The sequence below is a fragment of the Sebastes umbrosus genome, chromosome 1, assembly GCF_015220745.1.
Source record: "Sebastes umbrosus isolate fSebUmb1 chromosome 1, fSebUmb1.pri, whole genome shotgun sequence".
In the NCBI taxonomy this organism is placed as follows: domain Eukaryota; kingdom Metazoa; phylum Chordata; class Actinopteri; order Perciformes; family Sebastidae; genus Sebastes; species Sebastes umbrosus.
The window spans coordinates 43,155,286-43,170,729 of record NC_051269.1 but is presented as its reverse complement, the minus strand read 5'-3'; the positions used below and the strand labels follow the sequence as shown (position 1 = coordinate 43,170,729).

Below are 15,444 nucleotides of genomic sequence, written 5' to 3'. Positions count from 1 at the left end.
CTCTAACAAGCTCTACACTTCAGGTTTTATTCTCACTTTGAACTTTACTCACTACGAACACATACAATTAGAATAAGACCTCTCTGGGGAACATGCCGTTCTATGTGTCGCGCTGCTTTCAGTCTAAACATTCTGTAACCGGAGGTGCAAGTGTGTTTCCAGTAACACCAGTTTAACTGTCGGTCTCAGAGGGAAGCTGCTAACCCAGTCCGACCAGCTCAGCTGACGACGCCGACGACTGGGTGCTGCTTTCAGTTTCATCCATACTTAACTCTTTCCTCTCTGCTGTTCAGATCGTTAACATCTGACAGCGAGCGAGGACGACACGCTGCTGGTGGTTTCACTTTAGAGGTAAACGTCAGTCCTCAAGGTAACCTTCTGCTGGACGTGTAACACAAACACAGCGTCTGTCCAAGACACAATAAAAGCTCAGAGAACAGGGGGAACACTGGTTTTGCATATTGATGAAAACATTATGTTGTTATAACAAGAAATATTTATTAAAATAAAACAACAAAATAAGTGTTAAAACTGAATAATTCGGATGATGTGCAGCAAAGACTCAGCTACTGAAACACGGGACAACTGCTCTACCAGGAGCTACCAGGTGAGCTACCAGGTGAGCTACCAGGTGATCTACCAGGTGGTGCCCCATCTGAATATTCGTAAGAGTTACAAGTTCATAATGCATTAACGCAACTTGTGATGTTCAGGTTGTAGCGGCTCAGTTTAAAGAGTGAAGATCCTGGTATCATCGTAAACTATAAACCTGATGAATCCATCGGTACCAACCATGTCAGACCAGCTGGTCATGAAGGAGGTTAAATAACGCTCTGAACTTACACTAAATGTTGGAGAGGAAAAACTGTCATGTCCATGTTCAAAGGGTTCCCTTGACCTCTGACCTCCAGATGTGTGAATGTAAATGGGTTCTATGGGTACCCACGAGTCTCCCCTTTACAGACATGCCCACTTTATGATCATCACATGCAGTTTGGGGCAAGTCATAGTCAAGTCAGCACACTGACACACTGACAGCTGTTGTTGCCTGTTGGGCTGCAGTTTGTCATGTTCTGATTGGATTATATTGTTTTATGCTAAATGCAGTACCTGTGAGGGTTTCTGGATCAATATCTGTTATTGATTTGTGTTGTTCATTGATTTACAATAATAAATATATACATACATTTACATAAAGCAGCATATTAGTCCACTCCCATGTTGATAAAAGGATTAAATACTGGACTAATCTCCCTTTAAGGTTCATTTAGAACAGATAAAATATGTGGGATTCATTTATGATTAATCGCAATTAAATATCTTAAAGGTTCCATATCAGCTGATTCTCAGGTTCATGCTTGTATTCTGTGTTTCTACTAGAACATGTTTACCTGCTGTAATGTTCAAAAAAACACTTTATTTTCCTCATCCTGTCTGCCTGGATATACCTGTATTCACCGTCTGTCTGAAACGCTCCGTTTTAGTGCATTTCAACGGAATTGCGTTGCTAGGCAACAGCTTGGGTCCATGTTTACTTCCTGTCAGCTGATGTTATTTACATCCACTGCAACAGGAAATAAACTGGGACACATTTAGAATGTTTACTTTTAAAACCGTGTAATGATCTATATATTGTATATTTATGACATCACAAATGGACAGAAATCCTGACGGCTTGTTTCAAATGCACAATTTCTGAATGCGGGCTGTGTGTGTTACTCCGTATATTGAGTGTTTTAAAAGTTTAACAGTATTTATAAAGCACTTAAACCTGCTTTATAATATAAAAGACATGAAAATCTCACTTTTTACAATATGGGACCTTTAATCGATTGACAGCCCTAATTATTATTATGCTATTATCATTATATCAGTGGCATAAAAGGGTCTCAAAATGACAATTATTTCTGAGACAATATGTCGTCCAACAAAAGTAGTTATCGTGAATTTGTGCTCCTTCTTTGTTCTTAAGAATCTGTCGATGTGTTGATTTTAAATTTGCTTATTGCCATTAATAACCTTCCTCAGCCGTCGACTCCTCAACAGGATGAGCCATAAAGCAGAGTGAGGGGGGTGGGGGGGTCACCGGGGCTGTAAATGTCTCCCAGTGTGACGGAGAGTCTGCAGCCTCCTGTGGCCCGGCCCGCCTCGGCCTGCCTCGGCCCGGCCCGGTGGCCCGGCGTAGCTCTGCAGTGTGTGGATGGTTGTAAGGTGACGGAATGTACCCCCCCCCCCCCACACACACACACTTCCAGGCATTATGAAGCCAGCAGATGGCCCGGAGACAAAGGGTGTGTGAGGGTGTGTGAGGGTGTGTGAGGGTGAGAGGCCCCCGACACCCCCTCACTTTTCCTAGTTACCCCCCCCCTCAATCCAACAAGAAGCAGGTAGTCTTTCTCACCCCCCCCTCAACCCTAACGCACACACACACTTTCTCGCCACGTGCCTCTCAATGAAGACAGATCGCTGTCTCTCTCTCTCTCTCTGCGTCCCTCGTTCATGCAGATGTGGCGATTTAGCCTCGATTCCTCACTCGCAGCGAAACGAGCTCCTTTAATGCGGAGACATTAGCCTAAATGATTCCCGGCGTCCTTTATCAGGCGAGAGCTCCCATTTGGGGCCCCCGCGGCAGGTAATTCTCCTTTTGACAGTGCAATTGAACCGGCCGGCGCTGAAGGGCTATTTGGCGAAGAGCCATTTAGTGTAAGTGCTCTCAAGGCCGGCGAATGACACTTGTAGAGACAATGTCACCCCCGCTGACACCATCAGTTGATTGTGTATTGAGCAGGAACGGAGGAGCGGTGCAGGCCCCAGGCCAGGAACATGCGGCATTATCGGCAGGGTGAAGTCCAAGGCGAGCGTCCGGGGAAAAAGGTACGGAGGCGGGAGGTCTCCGTCAATACCGGGTGCCAAGGACGCCGGGACGCCGGGACGGGGACATTAATGATCATTCTCTACAGGCTGCAGCAGAAACGCTCTCAACATGCCGAGACGCCGTCCTTGAACAGACCGAGCTGCTGTGAATGGAAACGGGATAAACACATGACAGAAGATTGATTATCAGTTATCGTGGTATCAGCTGCGCAGACAGATTTACTGTTCATTGTTTGAGTTTGGAGATAACTCGCTGACATTTGGTGAAATGTGCCTTTATGCTGCATTTCTGAGAGTGAGAGAAGATGATCGATATCATTCTCATATAAATATACAGAGCTGGAGCTAATGCTCACTACTGAACACATCTGGTTGGTTTCAGTTGCACACAAACAGTCATGTGATGGAGTTTAACAGTTTAACAGTTTAACAGTTTATTCGTCTGTCCAGCTCTTCTGTGACGACACAACCCGAAGGAGCTGAACCTGTACGCCAGGAGAAAGCTCCACAAATAGATGTTTTTTACATTTCTGTAAAAATGTATGGGTAGAAATGAGATACTACGTGTTAGTTATTGAGCTTTAAAGGCGTTAGTAGGCGTATTTTATTTACTTTGGACAGAATCATCGCTCCTCATTTGCATAAAGTTGAGGGCTCGTCTACGTTATGCAAATCACGGGCGTCCGACGCGACTCGCCACCTCTCGAAACTCCCGATAATCTTTTAAAATAAACGTTGTCGATCTAAATTAAAGACAGATTCATCAGCTGCATGGATTATTTCTCGCCTCAAATGTTTTCAGAAACACATTTCAGTGAACTATTTACGTGAAATAAGAGAAGAAAGTTTCCAAACGAGCCTCCAGACTGGTTCCGGTTTGAAAGCTGGGAGCAGCAGCCAACGGCGGGAAAGCGTTCGTCCAATCAGGATCCGAGTGCCTTGTTTCTAGAGACAGCACACCAAGCGTCCAATGTTGGGAAACGTCGCGTCCCCTCGCGATAAAAAACGCCCCTGTGGACACCTACCGTTACAGTTTAGTGATGAGGACGCCGGTCGGGGCGGCGTTGTTAGCGGTAACCGTCGTATGAGCGCAGCAGTGCTGAGCGGCAGCCCGTGAGCGAGCCAGCGGAGCACAACAGAGAGATTAACGTGCACGTAAGCTGCCTTCACATGAGAACACATCTGTCCTTCACTCACCACAAACAAACACAAGACTTTCAACCAGGAGGCCGTTGTCCGTGTCCCGTCTGAAACTAAAAGTCACGTTGACTTATTTTGTCTCGTCAGTTTTTAGTCACGTGACTCGACAGTATCGTCAGTCCCGTGAGTCGTCAGTCAGTGAAGTTAACGTTAACCACGACCATTTCCTGACCCTACCGAAGTGGTTGTGTTGCCTAAACCTAACTTCCTGTGAAAACAGAAGTTTATTTTGAAAGGACACTATGCATGTAACGAGCGTATATTGACACGTCATCGCTGGTCCGTCCAAAATGAACGCAGGAGGTGAACCCCGTGCGTCGGTCTCCGAGCGGCGGTATCTGAAGAGGCGGGAGTGAGAACGTGTTGCCAGCCACCGACCGCTGATCCTGTGTGGCCGGCTTTACGTGCACATGCTGCCGGCCCGGCGATGCCAACAAAGCAGATAGAAGCTCTGATTTCAACACACACACACACACAGAGGGAGAGTGACTTCATTCTCTGCTCAGGTAGACATCACTCCTCTATATCTTTACATAGACAACAGATGTTTAATGCTCAACCTTTAACGTACAGACGTGAGAGAGTGCTATTAATCTGCTCATCTCACTCTAGGAACATCGTTTCCTAATAAAACAGGATTTCCTAAAATGTTGAATTATTATTTATTTTTTGTAATTTAGAATATTTGTAGTAAATAATAATGAACCTGTTGTTTTAGTATCTATCTCATAGCTTCATGTCATCATCCTCTCTATCATTGTGGTTTTTCCATTTTGAACAACATCTGCAGCTCTCGCCCCGTCGCTCCCCCCCCCCCCCAGAGACTCTGACGTCCACCAGGAGGCCGCTGACTCCGGTGATTGATGACCCCCCGAATGGAGAGCAGAGAGATGGACAGATTCCTTTTATCAGGATTGAGGTCTGACTAGATTAAAATGCAGTTGTACAACGCCCCCCCCCCCTAACCCCCCGCTGGCCTCCTCAGCATCCTCCGCTCCAACGACGTCAGTCAGTCAGCTTACCTGACGGCTGACACTCTCCTCCTCATCTCCTCCCTCGCTGACCTCTCATCCCCCCCACTCTGGAGGCGACACGGTGCGGACGTGTCCGATTGTGCCAGACTTTAACCAGTCACTTCCAAATTGACTGGAGGTGTTTTGTGAGTTCCTTTCTGCAGAGACGTGTGTGAGACAAATCTCAGCGGAGCGTTCCTAACACCACGTGCACGAAGCTGGTTAAAAAAAGAGAGAGAAAGTATGAAATGTGTTGGAACATAAATCACAAGTCACTCTCCTCAGCGAACCACAATCAACCCGTGAAAAAACACGGCGAGTGAAGAGGGTAAATTCTCCTTCTTCTCACTCACTGAGTGCTGATTAAAAGAAAAGAGACAATCACTCTCATTCAGCAGCGTGCAGCTGCCTCATTGTCTGCTGGCGGAGACGCAGATTTCTGTGGAGGTGCTGAAAAGATGGTTCAGTGAAAAGACCTGCGTTTGTTTTTCAGATGGTCTCTAATGACTGGATGTGATTAACACAAATTATCTCACTTATCGCAGCTCAACAGGCAGACGGACCGTCTCTGGCTGCGTTTCTCTGCAACGCTGCTTAACATGCATTTAATCAGCAGTCAGCATCACACACACACACACACACACACACACACACACACAAGGACGGCAGTGGACACACACATCTCCAGCAGAAATACTCAGTCTAAGGCTGTGTTACTTTAACGCAGATGTTGTTATAAACATTATAAGATTATGGACTCAGTTTATTTTGTTCTCCATGTCAGTGTTTGATGATGTCATACCGATCCTCTGGGAAACCTCTCATCGATGACATCACTGCACAAATCCACCGTAGTGTGTAGGACAGAAACGCTGAAGAGAGGATAAAACATCTTCACACCGCTGACACATGTTTTCATTTGTTTTATGAAAATACAGTTTCTAAGACTTCATAGTGCTCAAAATGACTCAATCAGAGACAAAGTTGCTCGTAAAGGACGAAGCTGGAGTCATTTTATATGTTTCATATTGTTAACCAGCAATGTGTTAGTTCATCTCTTCATGTCTGTCACATGGTTTTAACCTCGCAGCCCGTTCTCATTCCCAGGGTCTAAGTTACCGACGCTTTGACATGCCCATCGGCGTGTGATACCAACGCACAAGCTACCCTGTAGCGCCTGCAGGAAACACACCGGGCTTTCAATTAACCTTTACGTAAAAAGTCCTTTGGTGACGTAGTTTAAAGAGTAAAAGAGACACACCGGGCGGGAGGAAGAGGAGGTGGACGGGTCCAACAAACACACGGCGTTCATCCAGGAGACCGCTGCTCATGTCCTGTGTGTTAAGTTTCACTTTCACGTTACAATCAGCTGTTCATTTGTGTCCCGTGTTCCCAACGCTAAGTCACATCTTCTCTGTACAAACGTAGTCATTCTAAACCCAACCACGTTGTTTCTTCCTAAACCTAACTAAGCGGTTTTGTTGCCTAAACCTAAGCAAGTGTTTTTGGTTGATTAACCACGTTAAGCACGTGAAAAGTCACGCCGAGGGGTCGGACAAAGTGTCAGTATGTGACGAGTTGGGTTGAGAACGTGTTGAACAACCCAGTTGCCAGAAAAAGTGTTGGCATTGTATGTTTCTGAACCAATAGAATGTTTCCTATCAGCCTCGTATCACACCTGCAGAAACACACAATGTCACCTGATTAACATTGTGAAACGATTGGTTAGTTTTAGGCAACAAAACTACTCGGTTAAGGTTAGAAAAAAGATCATGGTTGGTGTTCAAATAATAACGTCACAACGTAACTACCACAAATAAACAACAACCGTCCTTAGCGGTTTTTGTTGCATAATGTTACGTACCAAGCGTAACGATGTAGCGCAAAACGACGTAGCGCAAAACGACGTAGCGCAAAACAACGCTCCTCAACGAAGTGCCCAGGTGTGCTGCGCTCCTCAACGAGGTGCCCAGATGTGTTGCGCTCCTCAACGAGGTGCCCAGATGTGTTGCGCTCCTCAATGAGGTGTCCAGGTGTGCTGCATTTTCTAAACGAGGTTGGGAAGGAGGTGTTTCAAAGCTCCTGTGCCAGCAGCAGAAGAGAGAGGCTGCTGGTGGGGGGACTGCTGGTTCTGCTGCCTCTCAGTTTAGGACTTGATATTTTGTCTTTCTTCATATTCTCTTGAGGGTGGAGGGGCGTAACAGGCGGATTGATCCACATGTGGTGCTGTAGTGAGTGTTTGAGGCAGCAGGACGGTGGAGGACGGACCGGGTCAGAATAATCTACAGCGTGATGTTGGAAGGAAGAAAAATAAATAATATTTCTTGTTGCAAACGTTAAGATGGAGATTGTTTAACATCTCTGGTCAGCACCTTTGAGTTACTTTCACAGTCGACCAGGCCGGAGATGAATCCTCTTCTCTAAACATGGATGAAAATCCCCCCCCACATCGACATCAGTCTGTGAGATTAGAACACGTTTTTATGATCCGGTCCTACTGGACTGTACCTTACAGAGCCATCTGTGGATGAGCTGTCCAGGATGCGTTTAAGCTGCTGCCGTCTCTCCGGCCAACCACAATCTGACCTTGTGACCCCGCAGGCACCCGGAGGTCAGCCTGTCACGGCCGACGGACCGGAAGTCCCCATGGGGGGGGGGGAAGGCTTTTTATCCAGATGAGGGTTATATGGTTATATGGAGGGCTGAGGGGTCTTCAGAGAGACATAAACCTGCCAGGGACAGGGACATACACAGGGACAGGGACAGGGACATACACAGGATGAAATGTTAAACCTGCAGGCTGATTTCTGGAAAATGTAGTTAACTATGTAAAAGAATTCAAGTTTTACTTGAATGTATCTTCATTTGAATGCTTTGATGTGCAGCCTTACATATCTGTAACCAGGCTGTTCTCACACACCCTTCACAGCTATACCTACTAAAGGGGATGAGCACTGTAATATGTTTATATCACATCATATAATTTAGTATGTAATCCACGTAAACATGAACCAGGAAGTATAAAGAGCAACAAACTTGGGTCAAAAAACACCGGACTTTCACGCTGGAGACCGATGTTCGTGTCCCGCGTGAAACCAGAAGTTATTTGTAACGTAACTTCTGTATTTAAGTTACAGCACATCTGGAGTTATTTTAACCCAAACCACCATCTTTACCTAAACCTGACTCAGTAGTTTGTTGACTAAACCTAACCAAGTTGATCTATTCCTAAACCTAAACCAAGTTGATCTATTCCTAAACCTAAACCAAGTCAATCTATTCCTAAACCTAACCAAGTCAATCTATTCCTAAACCTAAACCAAGTCGATCTATTCCTAAACCTAACCAAGTCAATCTATTCCTAAACCTAAACCAAGTCGATCTATTCCTAAACCTAACCAAGTCAATCTTTTCCTAAACCTAACCAAGTCGTTTAATTTTGAAAAAACTGGTACAGAAATTGTGTTACTGGACATTCGTAGTAAAACGCACAAAAAATAAGTTAAGTAAAAATAAAACAAGTTAATATATTGTAAATTTAGTTGTATATTACTTTTCTCCGTAATATGTCTGAGGAAAATGTTGATATTCCCAACAGCCTCGTCTTTTTCCTCTCTCATTATGTCTTTATATTTCCTGCATTATGTTACCTCCTGGCTAGCTCGCTATACTGTTAGCCTCTGTGGCTGCTAGACGCCGACAGTAACGTTAATATTTCCGTTGCTTAGCAGCGGAGTTCTTCACAACTTAACCACCTGAAAGTCAAGAATATCGTGTACACGACTTCCCGTGTTGTAAACACAAGCTCACCAGTTTCATTTGAAGGAAACATATTTTACAAACTGCTGTGAGACTGTGTTGGAATGATATAAAAACTTACGGACCCGCCCTTTGAAAAACAACATGAATATATATCGTAAGAAATTTCTGAACTAAAGGAGCTGGTTAGGTGAATAAAAAAAGAATAAAACAAGACTAAGAGGTGATCTTTTATTTGGTCCCCATGTTTTATGCTTGTTACGACAGACACAGATACTATTAAGAGTAGAGAGATCCTCACCAGAGGCACGCGAAGGCAGATGCTTGTATGTAAGTTAATGGTGACCTATATCTGATGCACTGATTAACATACCGAGACGATGCTGCTGCAGGTTATCAGCTCTGTAACGAGCAGCTGGATGATGATGATGGAATATATCAGAGGTGGTTGGAGGTGTTAGCAGCAGTAGAGGGGTGTGTGTGTGTGTGTGTGTGTGTGTGTGTGGGTGTGTGTGTTGGGGCAGCATAAATTGTGTTAGCTACTTCATTGAGAGACAATGGAGGACAAGATGTTGTGTGTAGTGTCACCCACGTGCTTCTGCACCACTATTGTCTGCTCTGCTTCCCTGAGAGAGGAGGAGGAGGAGGAGGAGGAAGAGGAGGAGGAGGAGGAGGGTTAGTTGACTGCTGTGTGTGTGTGTGCGTGGAGAAGCACAGACGGCTCGTGGTAATTTGATGTGTGTCCCCGGGGATGTTTGATGGATTAATGCTAAGCAGCTCCCTCTTCCAAAGCACCACCTGATCTTTGGGGCTGGTGCCCCTCATATAAAAGGCTGCAGTAGTGCTGAGCTCAGCTAGTCCAGACATCCCTCTCTCTCTCTCTCTCCATCTCTCTCTCTCTCTCTCTCTCTCTCTCTCTGTCTCTGTTTCTCCTTCGCCACTTTCTGTCTTCCTCTCCATCCTCCCTGTCCTCTGCTTTCTCTCTCTCTCTCTCTCTCTGTCTGCTGCTTTCACCACATTTTCTCTTTCCTTTAAATCCAGGACAGATTATTATTTATTATTAGTGGCCTGCTGAAGGAGGAAGGAGGCCTGGACGCTCAGCAACATTTCTTCTTTTTAAATCCTCCGCCTGCTCACATCTTTTCTATGAGGCTCTAGCAGCAGTTCTTGTTTTTAAAAAAAGAAAAATGCCACGTTCCTTTTTGGTGAAGCAGCCGAAGGTCCACGATTTGTCGTCTTCCAACTACTACCACCACCAGCACCATCAGCACCATCAGCACCAGCAGCAGCACTGGGATGACTCCTACACTGTGACACATGCCATCACAGAGTCGGCCACCAACTTGGCGGTGCGTTTGAGTGAAAACGGTGAGTTCTCAACTTGTTTGTTTGTCTGCTGCAGTGTTGATTTCTGTCCTTTAACATAACAGATATGTTGTTGTCTTTGCTTCCTAATCGCTGTGGGACCCCCCCCCCCTCCCAAAGCAACCCCAGCCCCCCCCCTCCCAAAGCAACCCCACCCCCCCCTCCCAAAGCAACCCCAGCCCCCCCCCTCCCAAAGCAACCCCAGCCCCCCCCCCCTCCCAAAGCAACCCCAGCTCCCCCCTCCCAAAGCAACCCCCCCCCCTCCCAAAGCAACCCCAGCCCCCCCCTCCCAAAGCAACCCCCCCCCTCCCAAAGCAACCCCACCCCCCCCTCCCAAAGCAACCCCAGCTCCCCCCCCCTCCCAAAGCAACCCCAGCCCCCCCCTCCCAAAGCAACCCCAGCCCCCCCCCCTCCCATATGCCTCCTCAGGACTTTTGTTTTCTAACTCGGCGGATGCTAAATAGTATTCAGGTCACGCTGCCTCAATCTGCTTAATACTCAAACCAGATCACACGGCAGCCTCTGGCTTTAATACGGTTGTGTACATGAATGATGAGATATACGTGCACACGTGCACACGTGCACAAATGCACACGCACACAAAATCTGACGCAAGCCTTTGTCAGGTCCAACTAGAGAGAAGGGGAAGGGGAGAAAGCAGATAGCCACATGGGACGGTGTTGTCCTTAGATGGTGCAGTTGCCCTTGAGTCTCTCTCCTCTCATCCCCCCCCCCCCCCCTCCCCTCGTTCATCTCTCCATCTGATCCTGCAGGATGTTAGATAGCCACAGGGAGTAGGATTGCAGCAACACAATCCATATGTGGAGCAGCGAGAGGTGATGGAACAGGGTTTTTAGAGGGTCCGGGTATTGACTGGAAACAGAGAGTGCTGCAGGTAATTCAATAAAGTGCAACATGAGCAGCTCTCTGGCCGACAGCAGAGCTTCATCTGACGGCTTCTCTGCAGAGGCTGGAAGTGAGGACACCCCTTAATGTGTGTGTGTGTGTGTTTGAGAAGCATCCAAAGAAATGTGTGCTGCTTTGAGCGGATTCACATCCCCCCCCCCCCCCAGCATCACAGATCCTGTGTTGGAGTTGAATCATTTGTCCTCCAGATTTAGGATGCCAGCTGTCTGCTTCCCTTTGTGTCCCAGTGTGTGTGTGTGTGTGTGTGTGTGTGTGTGTTGGGGGGAGTGGGCTCAATATACCATTGACTGCTGTCAAGATCAGACTCCCCCCCCCCTCCCTTCCCTCTTTGCCAAATCACAGTCCCCCACCTGTCACTCACCCCCTCCCTCCCCCACTCTCTCTCCATCCTCATGAACACTCTCAGAAGCGCCACAGATGGGGAATGATCTGATTAAAATGATTTAGTGATTGAGGGGATTTCACTGCTGAGACTCTGTTTTGATCACCCCCCCCCCGCCCCCCAACAGATTTAGCCGTGCTGCTGCTGCCGCGCGGCGCCGACAGGTGGATCGATCAGCAGCCCAACTATTGCTCCGCTCCCTGTTTAGTCAGCGTCAGCACTTTGTGTTTGAGCCTCGATGTGCCTCCGTCCACATGTCTCCGTCCCTCCGGTAGCACTTGTTGGAGCCAGAGAAGGTTATCGATCGGGGGCAGAACCGTGCACCCAAAGACTCATTAATATTTCATCCTCAAAGCTTGCTGAACCTGGCACTTACAAATAGCTTCCTGTAGAGGTTTCGTATTGATCAGAGGTTTGGGTGAGAGGGCACTTTTCATCAGAGGTTACTGAGATCTTCCAATGACAAATACTCTACATCTCTACACATACATATCGTGGAGCGTTATTCATTCTAACATCTAGTGTTGGAGCCTTAATGTAGTTTTTGTTTGTTTTACTTTTATCTGTTGGTGACACAATTAATGTCTGCCTGCAGTTCTAGCACTGGCCACCGGGTGTAACATGGACATGAGAGTGCATATAGGTAAGCTCTCCTGATTAGGATCAGGTGTGTGTGAGACGGAGAGCCAAACAGTTTTTGGCCGTGCCGAGCCGAGCCTTGCCGAGCTTTGCCGAGCGGGCCGTGCCGAGCTGAGTCGAGCCTTGCCGAGCGTGCCGTGCCGAGCCGAGCCGAGCCTTGCCATATGAAACATTGTTGAATTAGATCCCGCTGAATGGAAACAGGGGAAGAACATGATGGTGAGATGTGAAAATGTAAATAACGTTACAGAGCGCACTGGACATTGGTTTGTTTATAGAGCACGCGTCCGAACAAGATCTCCCGTCCGCCCCTCAGTGGATTATAGATTTAGGTATTCGTTTGTGAAAAGTCATTACATCTAGTCTGACCTGGTTGGTAGGTTCAGTTCTAAATCTAGAGTGAAGATCCTGGTATCATAGTAAACCATATATAAAACCTGATGAATCCATCGGTACAACCAGGTCAGACTAGCTGGTCATGAAGGAGGTTAAATAACGCTCCAAACTGACACTAAATGTTGGAGAGGAAAAACTGTCATGGCCATCTTCAAAGGGTTCCCTTGACCTCTGACCTCCAGATCAGTGAATGTAAATGGGTTCTATGGGTACCCACGAGTCTCCTCTTTACAGACATGCCCACTTTATGATCATCACATGCAGTTTGGGGCAAGTCATAGTCAAGTCAGCACACTGACACACTGACAGCTGTTGTTGCCTGTTGGGCTGCAGTTTGACATGTTATGATTGGAGCATATTGTTTTATGCTAAATGCAGTACCTGTGAGGGTTTCTGGATCAATATCTGACATTGATTTGTGTTGTTCATTGATTTATAATAATAAATATATACATACATTTACATAAAGCAGCATATTAGTCCACTCCCATGTTGATAAGAGGATTAAATACTGGACAAATCTCCTTTAAGATTCATTTAGAACAGAGCGATTAATCATTGACAATCATGCAATTAATCACTATTAAATATTTTAATCGATTGACAGCCCTCGTCTTTATTGATTGTGTTTTTTCTCTCCCAGGCTACATCCATGATTACATCATCCCGTCAGTGTTGCAGAAGGAGCCGGGTCATGAGCAGACCGGGCTCTCCTCGATGCCCCTGTACTCCCCGGGTGGCAGCGGCGGGGAAGAGTTCTCCGACCACGACATGGAGCATCCGGACAGCCCCGTCTCCAGCGGCACGGTCGAGTCCGACAGCAGCGGCCCCGAGCTGGAGGCGTGCGGCATCGACGCCTTCCTCATCTCTGACGGACGCTCCCGCCGCAGGCCCGGCCAGAGGCGTCCCCGCAAGGGAGGCAGCCGATCGGACAGCAGCGAGGGCGTCGGCTCGGCGGACTGCAGCCCCGCCAAAGGGAAGTCCAAAGGGCGCCACGCGTGCGGCGAGTGCGGCAAGTCTTACGCCACGTCTTCCAATCTGAGCAGACACAAGCAGACTCACCGCAGCCTGGACAGCCAGCAGGCCAGGAAGTGTCCCACCTGCCACAAAGTGTACGTGTCCATGCCTGCGCTGGCCATGCACATGCTGACCCACGACCTGAAGCACGAGTGCACGGTGTGCAGCAAAGCCTTCAGTCGACCCTGGCTCCTGCAGGGCCACATGAGGTCCCACACCGGCGAGAAACCGTTCGCATGCGCCCACTGCGGCAAAGCCTTCGCCGACCGCTCCAACCTGCGCGCCCACATGCAGACGCACTCGGCCTTCAAGCACTACTCCTGCAAACGCTGCCACAAGACCTTCGCCCTCAAGTCATACCTGAACAAGCACTACGAGTCGGCCTGCTTCAAAGGGAGCCAACCGGAGGACGACTGCAGCTCTGAGGACTGACGGGAAATATTCATCTTTTCATTTCTATTTATACACTTTTTAATAGTTCATATGACGGAGTCAGAGAAAAAGCTTCTCAGGCTTTCACATGCATGCATCATAATCCTGCCTTTTGATATAAGCAATAACCTCACTTGAAATTATTCAGGAATTATGTATGAAATTCATAAAAAAATCTCAGTGTTGTTCACAAATATAAAATATTTTATATTGTTTTTTATAAATTGAATTGCAATAATTTACATGCCAGTATTATTTTATAAGCCAACTAGCTCTTAATTTACCTCAAACATATCTTATTCGTTAAGAAAAAATGTATTTGTGTATTTATTAATTTATTTAACTATTTATTTGCCAATTTTTGAAGATTATTTATTTATTATTGGTTAATGTATTTGTGAATTTAACATGGATTTATTAGATGCCATGTATTGGATTTGTTGAAAACAAAAGTCAAAATATATTCTGACGCTCTATATTTCTCTGTCTGATCAATTTGGTGATGACAATAAAACTGATGAAAATAAATAATTACTAAAACTCCTTCATGCCTGCACACACGCAACGATGCAACACACTTAGACTTGAACACACTGGACTTGCATTTATACAGCGCTTTTCTAGTCTTCCAACCACTAAGAGCTCTTTACACTACATGTCAGCATTCACCCATTCACACACACATTCATACACACATTCACACACACATTCACCCATTCACACACACATTCACACATTCACACACACATTCATACACACATTCACACACACATTCACACATTCACACATTCATACACACATTCACCCATTCACACACACATTCATACACACACATTCATACACACACATTCACACACACATTCACACATTCACAGACACATTCACACACACATTCATACACACACATTCACACATTCACAGACACATTCACACACACATTCATACACACACATTCACACATTCACAGACACATTCACACACACATTCATACACTGATGGCAGAGGCTGCTAAGGTGCCAACTTCGCCCATCAGGTTCTAATCTAAATACTCATTCACACACGATGTCTCTGCCTTCAAGAGACATTTGGGGTTAAGTGTCTTGCTCAAGGACACATCGACATGTGACCCGGAGCAGCTGGGGATCGAACCACCGACCTTCCGATTGGTGGACGACCCGCTCTACTCTCTGAGCCACAGCCGCCTTTTTAGTCAGTTAAGTCAGCTCTAATTTTAAAAGTTATTTTTCTGGCCCAAAGTCCAAAATATCTTCACAAGAGAAAAATATCAAACTTTTGCTCGAATGTGGGAAAAATTAAATATTCCGTAATTCACCATAATCACACGGCGTCCGTTTTGCTCTTACGTCCCGCTCAGAGTGGGAAGGATCTCCGTAAACTCGTCACACAGCTCCGGTATAGAACCAGATGGTGGAGCGCTCC

General features: G+C 46.5%; 1 protein-coding gene across 1 annotated transcript; it reads left to right on the top strand.

The window, feature by feature from the left end:
* Nucleotides 1-9,842: 9,842 nt before the first annotated feature.
* LOC119474826 (transcriptional repressor scratch 2-like) lies at nt 9,843-14,004 on the top strand. Its single transcript, XM_037747142.1, has 2 exons — nt 9,843-10,214; nt 13,199-14,004. The coding sequence occupies exons 1-2, from the start codon at nt 10,034-10,036 to the stop codon at nt 14,002-14,004; spliced, it is 987 nt and encodes a 328-aa protein (XP_037603070.1). The 5' UTR covers nt 9,843-10,033.
* Nucleotides 14,005-15,444: the final 1,440 nt, after the last annotated feature.